This window comes from Hemitrygon akajei, chromosome 10 (assembly GCF_048418815.1).
Source record: "Hemitrygon akajei chromosome 10, sHemAka1.3, whole genome shotgun sequence".
Classification (NCBI taxonomy): domain Eukaryota; kingdom Metazoa; phylum Chordata; class Chondrichthyes; order Myliobatiformes; family Dasyatidae; genus Hemitrygon; species Hemitrygon akajei.
In genome coordinates, this window is record NC_133133.1 from 176,249,540 (window position 1) to 176,271,831 (window position 22,292).

At 45.2% G+C, this 22,292-nt stretch overlaps 1 protein-coding gene across 2 annotated transcripts; it reads right to left on the bottom strand.

Annotated features, from left to right (window-relative positions):
• LOC140735002 (NADH-cytochrome b5 reductase 3-like) lies at window positions 1–22,240 on the bottom strand. Of its 2 annotated transcripts, none has more exons than XM_073059805.1 (9): window positions 22,153–22,240; window positions 16,993–17,121; window positions 10,860–10,932; window positions 9,807–9,913; window positions 8,335–8,464; window positions 5,933–6,016; window positions 5,246–5,331; window positions 3,213–3,312; window positions 1–1,731 (listed from the first exon to the last, which is right to left on the bottom strand). In XM_073059805.1, exons 1-9 carry the CDS (start codon window positions 22,171–22,173, stop codon window positions 1,559–1,561), a joined length of 903 nt encoding a protein of 300 aa, XP_072915906.1. In that variant the 5' UTR covers window positions 22,174–22,240; the 3' UTR covers window positions 1–1,558. The 2 variants fall into 2 exon arrangements, with proteins under 2 accessions (XP_072915906.1, XP_072915905.1); XM_073059804.1 differs by lacking the exon at window positions 22,153–22,240 and adding an exon at window positions 22,084–22,125.
• Between the last annotated feature and the right edge of the window lie 52 nt (window positions 22,241–22,292).

The following is a 22,292-nucleotide window of genomic DNA, read 5'->3' on the forward strand; positions in this document are numbered from 1 at the left end:
TACCATTCAATCTTTATTTAGCTATATTATTACAAGGGGTGTGTACAGTGGTGGATAGTGCATAAGATTACAATTCTGTAGTGTATATTCTGCTAATAGGAAGTTGACAAAGTCCTGCAAACATCTGCAGTAGAGTGCATCATGGCCTGCGTCCTGCAGGTTAGCTGGGGAAAATTAACAACAATGCTGGAGGAACTCAGCAGTTCAGGCAGCATTTGTGGAAAGGAATAAATAGTCAACGTTTCAGGCTGAGACCCTTATATTACACTACATAATAAAAACTATAATAAGTATACTGTTTGTGAAAATAAGTAGTGCAAAGAGGAAAAATACTGATTTTAGTGTTCATGGGTTCATTGTCCATTCAGTAATCTGATGGGAGAGGGAAAGAAGCTGTTCCTGAAACAGTGTGTGTGTGTGTGTCTTCAGGCTTCTGTACAACCATCTCAAAGGTAACAATGAGAAGAGGGCACTTCCTGGGTGATGGAAGTCCTTAATGATGGATGCTGCCATTTTGAGGCAGTGCCTTTTGAAGGTGATGCCTCTACAGCTAGTCTCAGTGGTGCCAAAATGCCATTCCCTTGGTCAGGAAATTAACTCAATCTTTGAGGGTTCCCCTTGAGCTATGCAACTTGCAACCACCAAGGCTGACTCAGTAGCAAGACTAGTGAATCCATCCATAAATTTCAATCTCTGCTCTCTCTCTCACGTATACTACAGTACTACTTAAAGCAGATGTTAGTTTTAAAAATTCCTCTAATCTCCATTTCAGACTGAAGTTATGCCAAAAAAATCTTACTTGCAATAATCCTTCAAAAAGGTGGCATCCTTCTTTAAGGACCCCTATCACCCAGGATGGGCTCTGTTCTCATTGCGACCGTGAGCCTTAAGAGGGATACTCAACATTTCAGGAATAGCTTCTTCCCCTCTGCCATCAAATTTCTGAATGGACAGTGAACCCATGAACACATTATTTTTTCTTTTGCTCTCTTTTTGCACTACTTATACTTCACACCAATTTAGTTGTTTTTATGTACTGCAATCTACTGCTGCAAAACAACAAATTTCACCATTTGCCAGTGATATTAAACTGGATTCTAATTCCTCTAGACTTGATAGTCACATTGATTCTGTGACTAGAAATAGTGTCCTTGTCCTTCCAATTCCCATCGCTGTTCCCAGAAGTCCCACCTTATGCACATACATTACATCCTATCACGTATATCTCAGCCTCACAACCAAACTTCGTTTCATCATCTAGACAGGATAGACAGTCACTGCAGCCCAATGCAAGCACTCAGCTTAAAAGAGCAGACAACTGTTAGTACATGCCTCTGCTGTTTCCCTGCTCCCAGACTGGAGAGCATCTGCCAAACACTCTGGTGCAAATTTACAATGAAGCAGCAACAACAGGTAGCGGTCTAGCTAGCTGAGATCAATCAACTCAAACCCTTGCTTTTGTATTTCAGCTCTAATAATAAATTGTAAAATGCCAACAAGCAGGTAGCTTATATAAAATGGAATTGTAGCCATTACACTAATTCAGGACAGAAGCTCCTCAAAATGCGAAGCGTGCATCCTGACTGTAGCCCAGTTTGTCGAGGTTGGGGTTGCATGCGAATTCTATCATCGGCGGAGGACCACACATGAGGATGAGAACGTCGTCTGCTGCTGGGGGTAAGTGCTCTTGAATCATCTGTTCATTCACAAATCCCTCACTGTACTTCCAGCCTAAGAATCAAAGTTCAAAGTAAATTTATTAATCAAAGTACAGGTATGTCACTATACTAGCCTGACATTCATTTTCTTGCACCTATTCACAGTAGAACAAACAAATATAACAGAATTAAATGAAAACTACACAGACAAAAAACCAGTGACAGTGCAAAAGAGAAATACTGAGAACATGAGTTGCGGAGTCCTTGAAAGTGAGTCTGTAGGTTGTATTGAAGTACGTGAAGTTATCCATGCTAATTCAGGAGCCTTATGATTGAAAGGTAATAACTTCCTGAACTTGGTGGTGTGGGGCCTGCCCAATAAATAGTAGTGAGCAGAGAGCATGGCCTGGTGGGTGTGCTCAATGGTTTGTGTTTTATAAATAAGCAATAGCTGTATCTGAGAGGTCTGATTCTGAGAAATTCCCATTTCTGTACATCTCAAAACATGACCACTCTTCAAGATTCCTCTGTTTAAACACTTCAGTCTCGTGCAGATCTCCAATCCACACAAGCAGCTGAACACTCAAGAAAACCCAACCCTCATCTCAACCCCTCTCCAAGCTGTCCAAAACACTTCGGAGTCACAGGATCTCGGCAGAGAGCCAATGTAGGCCTGATCAGTAAGTGGGTGTGATGTTGTGGGGATCACTGGAATCAAAAAATCCTCTGCTTAACACACATCATCCAAGCAAGCTGGTTGTTACCAGAATCAGGTTTAATATCACTGCCATTTGTTATTTTGAGGTAACAATACACAATTAAAACTATAAATTAAGAAATATGTATATTAAAAATTTTAAATAGTAATGCAAAATGAAGAAAAATTGAGGTGATGTTTATGGGTTCATTGTCCATTCAATAATCTCATGATAGTGGGGAAGAAACTGGCTCCTGTTCTTCCTCCTTGATGGTCGTAATGAGAAAGGGCATGTCTTAGGTGATGGAGGTCCTTAATGATGGAAACCATCTTTTCGATGTATCGACTTTAGAAGGTGTCCTGGATGCTGGGAGACCAGTTTCCATGATGAAGCTGACCCCCATCTCCAGGACATGCCCTCTTCTCATTGCTACCATCAAGGTGGTGGTACAGGAGCTTTAAGACACACTCAATGTTTCAGGACCAGCTTCTTCCCCTCACCTGTCAGATTTCTGAACAGCGCACAAACACTATCCTCAATATTTTGCTCTCTTCTTGCATTTTTATGTCCATTTTATTGTAACAAAGTATTGAAATGTACCACTGCCACAAAACAAATTTCACAACATATGTGAGTAATAATAAACCTGATTCTGATTCCAGATGAAGAGTGATTTAGGAATAGGAAGGAGTTACAGAGATAGAGGCGGAATGTAGGGGCCAGAAGTGTTGCAGGGAGCAAGAAGGGTGTGTGGCTGGAAGAGGTCACAGGGAAAGGGAGGGGACCAAAAAGTGATCTCCAAAACTGCCCGACCTGAGATATTTGCAAGGTGTGCAACATATTGGAAGAACCATACCTTCAGGTGCTTTGTCCAAGGTGTACCAAATTATCACACGATGAGGATTCTCCGCCTCAATCTCTTCCAGCTCAGACTGCAGAAGAATGTCCTTCTCACTCTGCAAAGGTTAAATAGCTCATTATGGCCACACACACACAGTGCCGATAACAGCCACACATGCAACACAGAACCTGGACAATTCTATACACATATCCAAAAACCAACCACTTCAGCTACCCAGTGCCAAGCATCCAGTCTCACATGAGGTTCACTGCCTTCTGCCATAAGATTGCCATCTCAAACTCCAAACCCTGACCCATATTCCTTGGTTCTAAATTCCTCACACATCGTAGGAAAAGAACATTTCACTTTTCATTGCACTCTGCATTATTGGCGTTGGGAGATGGTGAACACAGCAACCCAATAACAGGGCTTCCACAAAAGACATCTGCTAACAGCCAGGTAATTCCTGACCATTGTTGATAGAAAAATTAATATTGGCCAGGACATTGGGGACAAACACCCTACTTCAAAGTAAGCCCTCAGAATTGTTCCTATCTATCGGGCAAGGGCTTCTATAGATATGTAAGAGCAAAAGGAAAGCAAAGGAAAAATTGGTCCTCTTGAGCATGAACATGGTCAACTATGCATGGAATTACAAGACTTAGTGTTTTTGCACCTGTATTTGCTCAAGAGATGGAGACAGGAAAAGGAGCAGAGGGTGGTGGACCATATCCAAATTAGAGGAGGAGAAGGAGTTTGCTGTCATGAGACAAATCAGTATGGATAAATCCCCAGGACCTGATAAGGTGTTCCTCAGACCCTGTGGGAAGCTAGTGCAGAAACTGCAGGGATATTAAAATGTCCTTGAACGCAGGTGAGATGCCGAAGGATTTGAGAATAGCTAACAAATGTTACATTGTTCAAAAAAGACTAAGAATAAACCTAGAAATTGTAGGCCAGTGAGCCTGACATCAGTTGTGGTAACATTATTGGAATGTATTCTTTGGGACCTGATTACAAGAATTTGAATAGACATGGACTGATTAAGGAAAGTCAAAAGGGCCATGCATGGTAGGTCATGTCTAACCAATCTTAAAGAGTTTTTTTGAGGAAATTACAAGGAATGTGCATGAAGGCAAGATAGTGGATGTTGTCTACATGGACTTTAACAAGGCATTTGACATGGGAGGTTAGTCAAGGAGGTTCAGTCACTTGGCAATCAAGATCAAGTAGTTAGGAAAGTAGATTAGACATTGGCTTTGTGGGAGAAGCCAGAGAGTGTAGTAGAGGGTTCCCTCTCTGACTGGAAGCCTGTCACTAGTTGTGTGCCACAGGGATTGATGCCTGTGTCCTTTGCTGTTTATCACCTATATCAATTATCTGGATGATCATGTGGTAAACTGGATCATCAATTTTGTGACTGACACCAAGATTGGGGATGTAGTGAACAGTGAGGAAGGCTATCATTGACCAGCTAGAGAAATAGACTAAAATGGCAGATGAAATTTAATGCAGATAAGTGTGAGGTATTGTAGTCTGGGAGAACAAATCAGCGTAGGACTTATAGGGCACTGAAGAGTGATAGAACAAAAGGATCTGGGAATACAGATCTATAAATCCTTGAAAGTAGTGTCACAGGTAGGTAGGGTCATATAGAGATTTTGGGACATTGGCCTTCATAAATTAACATATTGAGTACAGGAGGTGGAATGTTACATTGAAGTTGTAGAGACATTGGTAAAACCTAATTTGGGGTACTGTGTGCAGTTTTGGTCACCTACTATAGAAAAGATGTCAATAAGATTGAAGGAGTACAGAGAAAATTTATTAGGCTGTTGCCAGGTCTTGACACCTGAGTTATAGGGAAAGGTTGAACAAGTTAGAATGTTATTCCCTGGAGTGTAGGATACCACCAGGCCTGGAAAATCTGAATCCCAGAGGTCAGTGGATGTGTGGGAGCAGCAGTATGGGGCGGCACTGACAATTCTGCTCGAGTTAGTTTGAGAGAATCCTGTTTCTCTGAACTCTGACAGAAAGTGGCTCCTTACCTGGTTGGCAAACAGCAAATGGCAAATGGTGGGGTCACTGGGATCCTTCACAATCGCTCGGATCAGTTGCAGCATGGGGGTGATGCCTGGAAAGGTGGAAGGTTTCAAAAGCACACATCAGACTGCAGAAGTAGGAGTCGTGGAAGACTTCACAGACTCATGACCTAACCAGTTGGTCACAGCCACACAAAATCATGTTTTCCAAAGCATATACCAGAAGGCTTCTCCCACTCTCCAAAAGACACAGAGGGTCTTCCACATTCCACTGCCCAACACCTGTGACAGTGTGATTATGGGCTGGAAACTATTCTCCCATTTTGCCTTTCACTCCATTATGCTACAACTATGGGGCGGCATGGTAGTGCAGTGATTAGTGTAACACTTTACAGCACCAGTAATGGAAGATCAGAGTCAATTCCTGCCCTTGTCTGTAAGAAGTTTGTTACATTCTCCCTATGACTGCGTGGATTTCCACCGGATGCTCCGGTTTCCTCCCACAGTCCAAAGATATGGGTTATGGTCAGTGAGCTGTGGGCAATGTTCGTGCTTTGTTGGCGTCAGAATATGGCAACACTTGTGCCAGTGCTTCCCTCAACTGCGTTTGTCTTTGACACAAAATGATGTTTCAATGTACATGTGATAAATAAAGCTAATTTTTAATACAAAAAAGAAAGTCACCCCACTTACCTGTTCCACCAGCAATCATGCCCACTTTCTTAACCTCCTTGATCTTGGCTTCAGATTTCTTATCTGGCCGAATGGCAAACTGTCCTACAAATAAAACACGGCACAATTACCAAACACCCAGGGCACAGCAGCCCATCTGCATGGCTCTTCTGCTCTACCCATCCCTGTGACTGATTCCTCACCACCACTGACAAGTCCTCTAACTGCTAACAATCCGTGGGAACCAAGGTAATGAGTTGTAGCTCCTCAATCTGTTTGGATCAGACTGCCTGATGCCAGCAGTGCCTAGGAAGGAAGCTCAGAGATCTGGCCGCTACAGAACACATAGATACTCTTGGCTCTGAAAGCCTGTGCCAACCAACTAGCAGGAGTATTCACTCACTGCTACGGGCAGAAGTTCCCATTTGCTTCAAAAAGGAAACAATTATACCAGTGCCTAAGAAGAATAATGTGTGTTGCCTTAATGACTATTGCCCGGTAGCACTCACATCGACAGTGATGAAATGCTTTGAGAGGTTGGTTATGACTAGACTGAACTGCCTCAGCAAAGACCTGGACCCTTTTCAATTTGCCTATTGCCACAAAAGGTCAATGTCAGATGCAATCTCAATGGCTCTTCACACGGCTTTAGACCACCTGGACAACACAAACACCTATGTCAGGATGCTGTTCATCAACTATAGCTCAGCATTTAATACTATAATTCCCACAATCTTGATTGAGAAGCTGCAGAACCTGGGCCTTTGTACCACCTTCTGCAATTGGATCCTCGACTTCCTAACCAGAAGACCACAGTCTGCGGATTGGTGATAACATTCCTCGTCCCTAACGATCAACACTGGCGCATCTCAGGGGTGTGTGCTCTATAAACACATGACTGTGTGGCTAAGCATAGCTCAAATACCATCTATAAATTTGCTGACAACCATTGTGGGTAGAATCTCAGGTGATGACAAAAGGGCATACAGGAGTGAGATATGCCAACTAGTGGCATGGTGGCACAGCAACAACCTGGCATTCAGTCAATACGACGAAAGAGCTGATTGTGGACTTCACAGGAAGTGTAAGACAAAAGAACACATACCTATCCTCAGAGGGATCAGAAGTGGAGAGAGTGAGCAGCTTCAAGTTCCTGGGTGTCAAGATCTCTGAGGATCTAACCTGGTCCCAACATATTGATGTAGTTATAAAGAAGGCAGAGATTTGGCATGCCAACAAATACACTCAAAAACTTCTGTAGTTGTACTGTGGAGAGCATTCTGACAGGCTGCATCACTGTCTGGTATGGAGGGGCTACTGCACAGGACCGAAAGAAGCTGCAGAAGGTTGTAAATCTAGTCAACTCCATCTTGGGCACTAGCCTAGAAAGTACGCAGGACATCTTCAGGGAGTGGTGTCTCAGAAAGGCAGTGTCCATTATTAAAGACCTCCAGCACCCAGGGCATGCCCTTTTCTCACTGTTACCATCAGGTAGGAGATACAGAAGCCTGAAGGCACACACTCAGTGATTCAGATCAGATTCCTAAATGGACATTGAAGCTTTGGACACAACCTCTTTTTTTTTAAATATAGTATTTCTGTTTTTTGTACTTTTTAAAAAATCTATTCAATATACGTAATTGATTTACTTGTTTATTTTTAAAATTTTACTATTAATTTTTTTTCTCTATGCTAGATTATGTATTGCATTGAACTGCTGCTGTTAAGTTAACAAATTTCACGTCACATGCTGGTGATAATAAACCTGATTCTGATTCGGTGGCCTGAGGGACAGTAATTTTAAGGTGACTGGAGGGAAGTACAGGGGGATTGTCAGAAGAAGGTTTTCTCCACTACACTGTGAGATGAGTGTGCGGAACGCACTGTCGGGAGTGGTGCTGGAAGCAGATACTTAAGAGACTTTTTAGAGACACTTAGATAGATACATAGATGATAGAAAAACTGAGGGCTATGTTGGAGAGAAGGAATAAAGAACTGGATGTTTAGGGCCAAGCCCCTTCATCAGGATCAGGGTCTTGATGAAGGATCTCGGCTTGAAGCATCCAGCTCTTTAGGGTTGCTGTCTGAACTGCTGAGTTCCTCCAGCATTTTATGTTGCTCTGGATTTCCAGCATCTGCAGAATCTCTTGTGGGTGGGAAGAAAGGGTCAGCACATCGTGGGCTGAAGGGCCTCTGTATGCTGTTCTATGTCTCATGTCCTATGTCCCCAGGACAAGAGATTGGTTCCATTGCTGGAAAAGAGCAGGAAGAAAGCTCCTGACTCCGGTCCACCAATAACTGGGAAACATGGCCTCCAAATTCCACCAGATCGTTTCTACAGCCAACTGAAGTTCCACAGCCAGGCCTCTACCCAGCTAAATTCAATCCCAAGGGGAAAGTTTCCCCAATGAGTCACCACTTGCCTTTTCCCTTGTAAACAAGCAGACCACTGGGTCCCCGGAAGTCAATGCTGTCCTGGATTCTTAGGTTCTCCAGGTACTGGGACATTTTACCTCCTTCAGGGAACTTGGGATGGACTCCTTTGAAGTAAACCTGAAACAGGAAACACTCTTATGACCAGTCTCCCATAGCTGAAGTGGCAACTTACACACCAAACGAATCATTGAAGGGCTGTCGACAGCTGTGGCAGGGCTTGAATACTGTTAGACCTTACAAAGTGAAACCTAGCAACACAGGTGACACGGCTGAGCGCCCAGGTGAGTTCAATGCCTTTTATGCTTGTTTTGGCCATCGAAGCACGGAGGCATTTTCCACAGGCCCCAATGATCCCGTCATTTCAGTCTCCGAGGCTGATGTGAGAGCATCTATCAGAAGGGTGAACCCACAGAAATCACCTGACCTAGAACGGGGTACTTGGCTGAGTACTAAAGACCTGTATTTGTTCAGCGATATCTTTAACCTCTCGCTTTGGCAGTCTGAGTTACCCACCTGCTTCAAGCATGCTTCAATCATCCCAATGCCTAAGAGGAACATGGAACCGGCCTCCAGTGGCACTTACATCCACAGTGATGGACTGCTTTGAAAAGATGGCAATGAATCATACCAATTCCTGCATGACAAGCATCTTGAGTCCACTCTAATTTGCCTGTCACAATAGGTCAACAGAAAAAGCCATTTTGTTGGATCTTTATTCAATCCTGAAACATCTGGACAGTACAGGTCCATATATCAGGAGTCTTTTCATTGACTACAGCTCGGCATTCAATACTATCACCCCCTCAAAACTCATCAATGACTTCAATACATTGGGCTCAATACCTCCTTGTGTAATTGGGTCCTCGACTTCCTCTTTTGCAGACCCCAGTCAGTTCGGATTGGCAACGTCTCCTCCACAATCTCCATCAGCACTGGTGTGCCATAAGGCTGTGTGCTTAGCCCTGCTCTGCTCACTTTATACTTACGACTGTGAGACTAAGCACAGCTCCAATGCCATAAGTAAGTTTGCCGAGGACACCACCGTGGTAGGTCAAATCAAGTGTGGTGACGAATCAGCTTATAGGAGGGAAACTGAAAATCTGGCTGAGTGGTGTCACAACAATCTCTTACTCAATGTCAACAAGACCAAAAAGATGATTGCTGACTCTCAACCTCATTCTCCTGCCTGCTCCCTGTAATCTTTGAAGCCTTGGCTGATCAAGAAATCATCAGCCTCTTCTTTAAATATACTCAATGACTTAACTTTCACAGCTGTAGCGATGAATTCCACAGATAGGTGGAGGGGAGAGGGGGTAGGAGGTAAGGAATGGGTGCAGAGGAGGAGGGGGAAGGAAGGTGGGAGGGTGAAGAGGTAGAGGTGTGGGAAAGAGTAGGTGGAGGGGAGAGATAATTGAGCCTGTTCCTGGATTACAGCCACATTCACCAGATGAGCCATTACCTTGATCACCAGATCCACGTATCCCTTGTCATCGTCGCTGGAGACGGGGGTGTAGGGTCTGACCACCAGTTGCCCATTCACCCTGGCCGACAGGTAGATGTGCTGCCCTGAGGAACAGATTATCAGGCCAGTCTGTGTTAGTACACTCACTACAAAGCCCAGCCCTACACAAGAGGCTCCAACACAGCCCAAATGCAGCTGTGGCTCTCCCAAAGTGCAGGCTTCTCCATAACCACACACACCAACAATGTGAACCCCCTCCACAGAATCAGAAAGGGGAGTTTACAGAGGGATGGTGTAGTGTCGTGGTTAGTGATGACAGATCAGCAACAATATTAAGGGATATGCTGATCAACAGTAAGAGAATTCAGGAGATATCAGAGACCTGTCCAGAGAGCTCCAAAACTCCTGAGGTGGCAGAGTAAAGCAGTGGGAATAATGTGTGAGATTAACCCTCAGGAACCCCGCTGCACCAGCGGGCAATGCAATACTGACTGATTATTCCACTCCATAGATGCTGCCTGACCTGCTAAGTTTCTCCAGCATTTTGTCTGTGTTACTCAAGATTGTGAAGGGGTTTCAGAGGGTCTTCCTCTGGCAGACAGCTGGGGTGTCTTGGGGGGGGGGGGGGGGGGGTCAGTTAGTGATGTCCTACACCCACTGAACCCGAGAGTTCTGACCCAGAGTGAGGGAAGCATTCACAGTTTTGACTGAGAAACCCCTGGACACCACAGAAATTAAGGGAAGGATGGACTGAGTGGGATAATCAGCCATTGGATAGTGAAACAGGCTCAGTGGAACAATTTGACACAGCCTAGATCAGAACTCATTGCCCCAGTGGGAGGGGAGCAGATTCCACACTGACATCCCAAGGGGAACCCATAGATTTGGGTAGGGGAGAACTGGGGGGGGGGGGGGGAGTAGGGGCTTGTTCTCGGTGGGGAAGGGAGACCCTCTCTACCCTTCGAATGAACACAGCAACCAGAGTGCAATCAGCAGTCACCAGCAGTGGGCGTGAGCCGGGAACCCCTGACAAGAGGAACTGAGACTCACCAATCGGCAGTCCCAGCACGTGTTCTGTGGACGGGAGGGCGAAGCGGAACCTCCTGGTGTCACGGGTCACCACCTGAGATCAGAAATAAATGGTCACATCCCCAGTGCAAACCCATAGGGAGGAGTGGGGCTGACTGATGTCACGCGGACACCCAGACTGTGAGATCAGAGGCTACTGGGTTACCAGTGGTGGGATACTGCTCCAGTCCAATGCACAAAGCAACTGCCACTGTTCACCACACTCAGCTGTAGTCACGGGTTAAAAACCAACTCTTCTCCCTCACAATGAGGCTGTGTACGAATTACAGTAAAAATAAATGATTTACATCTGCAAACAGGACCAAAGTTCAGAGAATTACCAGGAAAAAAAAGGTAATCTTTCTACAGGAACGGAATCAACCAGCAGCTTAAATCTCTTGACCTGAACAATTCCTTTACACAATTCCACAAGGATAACTTATGCATGAGCTTGAGGTTTGGATAGAACATAGAACATTACAGCACATACAGGCCCTTTGGCCCACAACCCTTTAACTTACTCTAAGATTAATCTAACTTTTCCCTCCTAAATAGCCCTCCATTTTTCTATTGTGCCTAGCCTATCTCAGAGTTTTATAAATGCCCCAAATACATCAGCCTCTACCACCACCCCCAGCAGGGCACTCCACATACCCACCGTTGTGTACGGTATTTCCCTGAGAACATCTGTTTTCAATTCATGCTCCCCAGTTCCTGCCTAATAGCATAACTTTCCCCTCCAATTCCTTCATGCAATTCCAAAAGGATACCCTCAGGATCAGCTCGAGGTCTGGACGTTGTGGAAGTGCAGTGTGACTGATCTAAGTAGCATATACAAGATTACCATTCCAACTCTCTCCCATCCCCACAATCACTGTTTGAGAGCCTTCGCTGGTGTAGTGATGGTGAGCAGCCCATAAGTCAGAATCACAGCTGATAATGGGTCCAGGTACCAGATAGCACCTTTCCAATGAAGCCATTAGTGAGGTTGGTGTCACCGACAGCAGCTGGAGGTGCTCCATGCATTCCTTGAAGTTTCTGCAGAGACCATGCCTGTCTGGCACCGCATGGAAACTGACTCAGGCAGATGTTCTACACCCACCGGGAGATGATCCAGGACACAATAACCAGCTTGCAACCAACAGAATCAGACCCATCTCCTTTCTCGAAGGTGCTCACAATCAAGATCTTGATCGGGACTGCTGCCTGCCCTCCTCTTCCAGTCTTGTGACATCAGTTTGGAAATTTGTGACTGAAGCTACGTGTCTTTTCAGGAAATGATGAGTGAGCTAGAGCATTTCTCTTTGGAGCGAAAAAGGATGAGGTGACTTGATAGAGGTATACAAAATGACAAGAGGCACAGATAGGGTAGACATAAGGGAATAAGACAAAGGAGCACTATTATGCTTCTCAGCCCACTGACTCTACTCCATCATTATAAATGACCTGGATGAGGAAGTGGAGGGATGGGTTTGTAAATTTGCTGATGACACAAAGGTTGGAGGTGTTGTGGATAGTGTGGAGGGCTGTCAGAGGTTACAACAGGACATTGATAAGATGCAAAACTGGGCTGAGAAGTGGCAGATGGAGCTCAACCCAGATAAGTGTGAAGTAGTTCATTTTGGTAGGTCAAATATGATGGCAGAATATAGCATTAATGGCAAGACTCTTGACAGTGTGGAGGATCAGAGGGACCTTGGGGTCCGAGTCCTTAAGACACTCAAAGCTGCTGCACAAGTTGACTCTGTGGTTAAGAAGGCGTACGGTGCATTGGCCTTCTTCAATCGGGGGATTGAGTTTAGGAGCCGAGAGGTAATGTTGCAGGTATATAGGATGCTGGTCAGACCCCACTTGGAGTACTGTGCTCAGTTCTGGTTGCCTCACTACAGGAAGGATGTGGAAACCATATAACAATTTCAGCACAGAAACAGACCATCTCAGCCCTTCTAGTCCGTGCCGAACGTTTACTCTCACCTAGTCCCACTGACCCGCACTCAGCCCGTAACCCTCCATTCCTTTCCTGTCCATATACCTATCCAGTTTCTTTTTAAATAACAATATCAAACCATAGAAAGGGTGCAGAGGAGATTTACAAGGATGTTGCCTGGATTGGGGAGCATGTCTTATGAGAATAGGTTGAGTGAACTCAGCCTTTTTTCCTTGAAGCGACGGAGGATGAGAAGTATTGATCGTGTGGATAGTCGGAGGCTTTTTCCCAGTGCTGAAATAGCTAGCATGAGAGGGCACAGTTTTAAGGTGTTTGGAAGTAGGTACAGAGACGTCAGAGTAAATTGTTGTTTTACTTGTTTACGCAGAGTTGCGGGTGCGTGGAATGGGCTGCTGGCAACAGTGGTGGAGGCAGATACAATAGGGTCTTTTAAGAGACTCCTGGACAGGTACATGGAGCTTAGAAAATAGAAGGCTATGGGTAACACAAGGTAATTTCTAAAGTAAGGACATGTTCGGCTTTGTGGGCCGAAGGGCCTGTATTGTGCTGTAGATTTTCTATGTTCTATTCCATCATGGCTGATTTTTTTATCCCTCCCAATCCCATTCTCCTACCTTCTCTCCATAACCTTTGATGGTTTGACTAACCCATCAACCTCTGCTTAAAAAATACCTCAACAACTGTCCATGACAATAAATTCCACAGATTCACCACCCTCTGCATCAAGAAATTCCTTCTCACCTCTGTTCTAAATGAACGTCCCTCTATTCTGAGGCTATGCCCAGTTCTAGACTCACCCACAATAGGAAGCATTCTCTCCATATCCACTCTGTCTAGGCCTTTCAATATTTGATAGGTTTCAATGAGATTCCCCACTTGTTCTTCTAAACCATGCAATACAGGCCTAGAGCCATCAAATGCTCCTCATACTTCAATCCTTTCATTCCTCCCTCCGCTATGTCTCCCCTCACAGTCCTCAGCAGCCCTGTGTCCACCGTGGAGAACTTCAGGTTCCTGGGAACCACCATCTCTCAGGATCTGAAGTGGGAGCAGAACATCAGCTCCATCCTGAAGAAGGCCCAGCAGCGGATGTATTTCCTGCGGCTCTTGAGGAAATACCGTCTGCCTCAGGAATTGCTGCTGCAGTTCTACACTGCAGTCATTGAGTCTGTCCTGTGCACCTCCATCATTGTGTGGTTTGGAGCCGCCACCAAGCAGGATAGAACCAGACTACAGCGCACAGTGAGGACTGCCAAGCGCATCATTGGAGCCTCCCTGCCCTCTATTGTGGACCTGTACTCTTCCAGGTTGAAGAAGAGGGCAGGGAACATTATAAAGGACTCCTCCATCCTGTGCACGGACTGTTTGATCTGCTTCCATCTGGTAGGTGCTTCAGATCCCTCCAGACTAAGACTAATAGGCACTGGAGAAGTTTTTTCCCTACTGCGGTCACTTTGCTGAACAGTTAACTGCCGGTTAACTGTCGGCTAACTATTACTTGGATTGCACTACCTGTATGTATAATCTATATTTTCATTTATATTTATCATTATTATTGTTATGAGCAGAGAGACAACATCTGCCGGAAGTAAATTCCTTGTATGTGTATAGGTACTTGGCGATTAAAGTCTGATCCTGATTCTGATTCCTGGAATCATTCCCATGAACCTCCTCTGGACGCTCTCCAATTCCAACACATCTTTTTCTTAGATAAGAGACCGAAAACTGCTGACAATACTCCTTACAGTTTGACCAAAACCTTATAAAGCCTCAGCATCATATCCTTGCTCTTATATCCTAGTCCTCTCGAAATTAATGCGAACATTTGCCTTCCTTACCACTAATTCAAGGTGCAAGGTGACCTTTAGGGAATCCTGCACAAGGACTCCCAAGTCCCTCTGAACCTCTGAGTTCTGAATTTTCTCCATTTAGAAAATGGCCCTCATCTTTATTCCTTCTACCAAAGAGCATGACCATACACTTTCGAACACTATACTCCATCTGCCACTTAGTTGACTATTCTCTCAATCTATCCAAGTCCTTCTGCAAATTCCCTACTTCAACACTACCTGCCCCTCAACCTATCTTCATATCATCCCCAAGCCTGGCCACAAGGCCATCAATTCCATCATCCAAATCATTGACATATAACATGCAAAGAAACAGCCCCAATTCTGACCCCTGCAGAACACCACCAGGCACTGGCAGTTAACCAGGATAGGTTCCCTTTATTCACACTCTTAGCTTCCTGCCAGTCAGCCAATCTTCTGTACATGCTAGTATCTTTCCTGTAATACCATGGCTCTTATCTTGTTAAGCAGCATTGTGTGTGGCACCTGTCAAAGTCCTTCTGAAAATCCAAGTAAATGACATTCACTGACTCTCTTTTGTCTATCCTGCTTGTTATTTCCTCAAAGAATTCCAGATTTGTCAGGCAAGATTTCCCCTTAAGGAAACCATACTGACTTTGACCTACTTTACCATGTTACCCCAAGTACATTGAAATCTCTTACATAATAATCGACTCCAACATCTTCCCAACCATTGAGGTCAGACTAACTGGTCTATAATTTCCTTTCTTCTGCCTCCCTCCCTTCTTAAACAGTAGAGTGACATTTGCAATTTTCCACTCCTCTGGAACCATTCCAGATCTAGAGATTCTTGAGAGATCATTGCTAATGTCTCCATAATCAAGCAGACAGCCAGAGACGTTCTGCCCAAGGCAAAAAGGGCTAATATGAGAAGGTAGAATTTTACGGTGACTTTAGGAAAGTATAGAAGGGATGTTAGGGATAGGTTTTTTTTTTATACAGAATGCTGGGTGTATGGAACACCTTGTCAGGGATTATGGTAGATACATTAGGGACATTTAAGAAACTCTTTGATAGGCACCTGGAGAGTTATGTGGGAGGGAAGGATTAGATTGATCTTAGAGTAGGTTAAAAGTTAAGCCAAAAGCCTGTGCAGTTCTATGTTCTAAAGCTTTCTCCTCTAAAGGGGGCCAAAACATCGAGTGTTTACTCCTCTCCATTGATACTGCATGACCTCCCGAGTTCCTCCAGCAGTTTTTGTGTGTTGGTCAAGTTTTCTAGCATCTGAAGAATCTCTTGTGCATTAATGTGTTTTATTGGATTAGTTCAGAGGGAGCAGGTGGTATTTATAGACCACCAACTTCCCATGAACAGCCTTCAGACACAACCCTGATCTCTGGTGAGCCACAAGGGTTGCTCAGTAACGGGGTGTAAAACAGTCCACAACACCGCTGGCTTGGCTGGTACCGAGCAGTCCAACTGCACATTCCTTCCTGCTGACTCTCCATGTATAAACTGGACTGGCCTCTGACATTCGTGTGCAGGAGTCCAGGATTGCAGAAGCATTGGTCTCAGGGCTGGAGGGCTGCAGAGATCAAAGATGGGCAGAATCTGGTAAATAAATGTGGGAATGTTACAACCCAGCTGCTGCCAGATTAACACACACGGGAGGGACATTCCTTTTCCCAAAGGACATCAACCTGATCATTTTATAGAGGCTATTTTGTAGTTTCACTCCAAACCTTTTATCATAATTGTTTAACTGCAATTCCACTTGGATTGCAATGATGTTGTCATAAGAGTTGAGAGTTTCTATAGGTGTACCATGGAGAGCATTTGATCAATTGCCTCACCGCCTGGTACGGAGGGACCACCGTACAGGATCAGAAAAACCTGCAAAGGGTTGCAAGCTCAGCCAGCCCATCATGGGTACTAGCCTCCCCACCATCGAGGACATCTCCAAGGAATGATGGCTCAAAAAGGCGGCATCCATTGTAAAGGAACATCGCACACCATGCCCTCTTCTCATTGCTATCATTAGGAAGGAAGTAAAGGAGATTGAAGACACACACTCAGCATTTCAGGAACAGTTTCTTCACTCAGTCATCAGACTTTTGAATGGACAAAGAATCATGAACACTAACCTCACTACTTTTGTAAGACTTTTTAAATATATATTTATTGTAACTTAATAGTACTGTTTTATATTTTTCATTGTACTGCTGCTGCAAAATAACAAATTTCACAACACGTCGATGATAATAAACCTGATTCTGATTCCTTCTGCCTGGGTCATGAACCCAGCTACTTCTCCAACACCTCTAACAGCAAAGTCCAGTCTCTCAATTCCACTTACCTCCTTATCGATCAGTCTCAATGCATATTTTGTATTTGGGTCTTCGAGTGTGATTGGCGGACCTGTTTTCTTAAGACCAAGCAGCTTCAGGAAAACGTTAACCAGTGACTTCAGAAAGGAGAAGAGAGCCTGAAGAACAACAGGAGAAAATTGGAGATGTCAACACACCAAGAGGATGGTCCAACACTCAGTCCCACATTCAGCTGTTCTCTGGTGATCGGCACCTCAGCAGCGACAACCTTGGGAGGTTGGTGTAATCCAACTCCACACCACAATCAGGACCATAACTGACCTCTGGACAAGAGCTAGAGCTGGCTGAAACTTTAGTCACTAGAGCACAGGAGACTGGGGTGAATTCGAAGAGATACAAACACTCACAAGGGGCAGAGACAGGGTGAATGTGCATGGTCTTTTTCTTAGGGTTGGGGAATAAAGAACCAGAGGGCACAGGTTGAAGGAGAGAGGGGAAAGATTTAATAGAGACCCAAGGGCAATTTTTTCATGCAGAAGATGGAATGAGCCACCAGAAAAACTTGTTAAGATTTAAAAACACTTGGACAGGTACGTGGACAGAAAATAGTTAAGGTACAAATATAGGCAAATAGAACTAGGTTAGCTGGGCATCATGATCAGCATGGTCCAGTGTTTCCATGCTGTACAAATCTGTGACCACATTTATTAATTTCAATTCACTCACCAGAGAAACCTGTGCCCTGATGGACTCTCACTTCTCCCCTCACAGCCCATGCTCTGCCACTGGGCTCCCCAAATGACTGAAGATCCTCAAACCACCTTCCACTGCTCACCTGACCTGAGCTAGGACTCCCATCCAGGAGACAGACCCAGCTCCGACTCCCATCCAGGAGACAGACCCAAGTCCAAACCAGACCAAAGAAAAGAACCATAACAGTTCAACTCAAAGTCCTTGCTGTGCACTTTACAGCTTCTAGAATTGTTCACCTTCCATGCCATCCCACCCAACATCCGAACCCAAGTCCTCCATTACAGCAGCTCATGGTTCAGCCCACTAGAGGATGAGCTATTCTGGATGGGGATTTGTGCAATGAACCAGAATTGATTAGGGACCTTAAGGTAAAAGGACCCTTGGGGCAAATGATCATAATATGATCAAACTCACACTGAAACTTGAGAAGGAAAAGCTAAAGTCAGATGTATTGGTATTACTGTGAAGTAAAGGGAATTACAGCGGCATGGGAGAGGAGTTAACCAAAATTGATTGGAAAAGAACACTGGCAGGGATGATGGCAGAGCAGCAATGGCTGGAATTTCTGGAAGTAATTCAGAAGGCACAGAATATATTCATCCCAAAGAGGAAAAAGTATTCTAAAGGAAAGATGACATAACTGTGGCTAACGAAAAGTCAATGCCAGCTCAGAGGGCATTTAATAAGAGCAAAAATTAGTGAGATGTTAGAGGACTGGGAAGCTTTCAAACACAACAGAAGGCAACTAAAGTAGTCACTAAAGTAAAAATTAAATACTAAAGTATGACAGCCAGTAATATTAAAGAAGATATCAAAAGTTTCTTCAGATACATAAAGTGTAAAAGAGAGGCGAGAATGAATATTGGACCACTGGAAATGATGCTGGAAAGTTAGTAATGTGGCACACTGAAATGGTAGACAAACTGAGTAAATATTTTCCATCAGTCTTCACTGTGGAAGACACTGGCAGTGTGGTGGAAATTCCAGGTGACAGAGGGCATGATGTGTGTGAAGTTACCATAACAAGAAAGAAGGTTCTTGGGAAACTTAACAGGTCTGAAGGTTACCTGGACCAGATGGTTCTGAAAGAGGTGGCTGAAGAGATTGTAGGGGCATTAGTAATAATCTTTCAAGAATCACTGGAAAATTGCAAATGTCACTCCACTTTTCAAGAAGGGAGAAAGACAGAAGAAAGGAGACTCTAGACCAGTTAGTCTGACCTCAGCAGTTAGGAAGATGTTGGAGTCAATTATTAAAGATGAGGTCTCAGGGTACTTGGAGACACATGATAAAATAGGCCGTAGTCAGCATGGTTTCCTCAAGGGAAAATCTTGCCTGACGAATCTGCTGGAATTATTTGAAGCAGGATAGACAAAGGAGAAGTGGTTGATGTTGCGTACCATATATGAGGCTGTTTAACAAGCTACAAGCCCATTGTATTACAGAAAAAGATTCTAGCATGGATAAAGCAATGGCTGATTGGCAAGAGGCAAAGAGTGGGAATAAAGGGAGCCTTTTCTGGCTGGCTGCTGGTGACTCATGGTGTCCCCCAGGGGTCTGTGCTGGGTGGGGCTGATTCTTTTTATGATACTTGTCAATGATTTGGATGATGGAATTGATGGCTTTGTTGCAAAGTTTGCAGATATGAAGATAGGTGGAGGGGCAGGCAGTTTTAAGGAAGTAGAGAGGCTAAAAAGGACTTGGACAGATTAGAAAAATGGGCAAAGAAATGGCAGATGGGGATACAGTGTCAGGAAGTGTATGCTCATGCCCTTTGGTAGAAGGAATGAAAGGGTTGACTATTTTCTAAATGGAGAGAAAATACAAAACACTGAGATGCAAAGGGACTTGGGAGTCCTCGTGCAGGATTCCCCAAAGGTTAATTTATAGGTTGAGTCTGTGGTGAGGATATTAGCATTCATTTCAAGAGGACTAGAATATAAAAGCAAAGATGTAATGTTGAGACTTTATAAAGCACTGGTGAAGCCTTACTTTGGAGTATGGTGATGAGGTTTGGGCTGCTTATCTTAGAAAGGATGTGCTGAAAAGGGAGAGAGTTCAAAGGAGAATCATAAAAATAATTCCAGGATTAAATAGCTCATCATATGAAGAGAATTTGATGGCTCTGAGCCTGTATTCACTAGAATTCGGAAGAATGAGGCGTGACCTCATTGAAACCTATCAAATAGCAAAAGACCCTGACAGAATGGATTTGGAAAGGATGTTTCCTATGGTGGGAGTGTAAGACCAGAGGACACAGCCTCAGAATAGAGGGGCGTCCTTTTAGAATGGAGATGAGGAGAACTTTCTTTAGCCAGAGAGAGGTGAATCTCTGGAATTCTTTGCCACAAGCAGCTGCGGCGGACCAGTTTTTATGTATATTTAAGGCAGAGGTTGACAGATTCTTGATTGCTCAGGGCATGAAAGGATATGGGGAGAAGACAGGAGATTGGGACTGAGGAAAATTGGGTAAGCTGTGATGAAATGGCGGAGCAGACTCATAGAACATAGAATAGTACAGCACAGTACAGGCCCTTTGGCCCACAATGTTGTGCCGACCCTTATACCCTGCCTCCCATATAACCTCGATGAGCTAAATTGCCTAATCCTGCTCTTATATCTTATGGTGTTATAACTCTGGGCCTGTGCTGAAGCCCAGAGAACACGTAACCATACACTTGCATACCGCCAAACAAAACAACATTCCACTGGACCAACGTGCACAACACAGCACCAAGTAATGTTACCACAAATAAATTAACAAATAATACGATGCACTTATGACACAAGCAAAAGAATAAATGGTATAACACTATTGGCACTTCATGCATGAGGCCTGGCTGGTGTCAGGGAGTTCGGTAATCTCACAGCCTGAGGGAAGAAGCTGTTTCCCATCCTAACAGTTCCTGTCCTGATGGAGGGGGTCAGAGAGATTGTGGGACAGGTGGAAGGGATCATTGAGAATGTTATGTCCTTTGTGTACGCAGTGCTCCTGATTAGTAAAGAGATGCCACTGATCCTCTCAGCAGCCCTCATGATACTTCGTAGAGACTTGTGATCAGATGTCTTATAATTCCCGTACCAGACGGTGATGCAGCTGGTCACAACATTCTCAATGGTGCTCCTTTAAAAATTGTTTAGATTGGGTGGGGGGGATCTCACTTGTAAATCTCCATAGGAAGTGGAGACACCACTGAACTTTCCTAACCAAAGGAGTGGTGTTGAGGGACCAGGTGTGATGTTGGTGCTGGAATCTGTGATGACACTTGTGAGCTGCTCCCAGCACATCCTTGGATATATTGGTCGTTAACACAATTCATTGTATGTTTTGATATGTGTGATAAATGAATGAATGGTTTGGGATGATTCACACTGGAGTACAGGGCTGACATTATATACACTTATAAAGTTCTGAGGAGCAGGGCATGGACAAACTATAGTTACAAGATTTTCCCCCAGGGTGGGGAAATCTAAATCCAGAGGGCATAGGTTGAAGGTGAGTGCAGAGAGATTTGGTGTAAATTTACCCAGAGTGTGGGGGGATGTGTGGAACATGCTACCAGAGGAATTGGTACAGGTGGCTACATCTCAGAAGCCTTTTGGACAGCCGGACACTGGACAAGAGCAGGAAAACATTTGGGTATGTTGGTCAGTGGGGACAGATCGAGTGAAAGGGGTTGCTTACAGCTGATCTCAGCACCAGCCAGAGTACAGAGAGTCTGCACAGCCCATTCACTACCCTACCCCATCAACAATTCACTGGAAATAGAGGGGTGGCTCATCTCCACATGCCTCCTCCTCACACCTGCCCTCACTTCCTCCATTCCATTCCTCTGTTCTCTGCATACTCCCTGACTCTCCATTCTCTCACCCCACCCTCCAATGCCCCCTCATCTCATTCCCCCTGCCTATCACCCTCAGTCAAGTCATCCCCATTCCCTGAATCTCCCCTCTCCCTCCCCATCCCCCGCCCCTCCCCACGCATCTCCCCCTCCCTCCCCACGCATCTCCCCCTCCCTCCCCACGCATCTCCCCCTCCCTCCCCAATCCCCCGCATCTCCCCCCTCCCTCCCCAATCCCCCGGCATCTCCCCCTCCCTCCCCAATCCCCCGCATCTCCCCCCCCTCCCCAATCCCCCGCATCTCCCCCCCCTCCCCAATCCCCCGCATCTCCCCCCTCCCTCCCCAATCCCCCGCCTCCCTCCCCATTCCCCCGCATCTCCCGCCTCCCTCCCCATTCCCCCGCATCTCCCCCCTATCTCCCCTCTCCCTCCCCATTCCCCCGCATCTCCCCTCTCCCCCCACACCTGTCCAACCCTCCTTTCCACTCTCTCCCCAGCCTCTCCTCCCCGCGCCCATTCGACGTACCCCTCTATCCGTCTCAATCGTTCCCATTTACCCCTCCCTCCTCCCCTTATCCCCGTCCCGGCCCCTCACCGCCACCACTCGGCCCAACATTTTGCCTCTGCCACTTTCGCTCCGACACAAAGTGACCGCGCCCTAGTCCCGCCCCTTCCCTTAAATTAATTGGTCTCCTCCCCTTCCTCTCGGATCCTCATTGGTTTGCAGCTGACCAG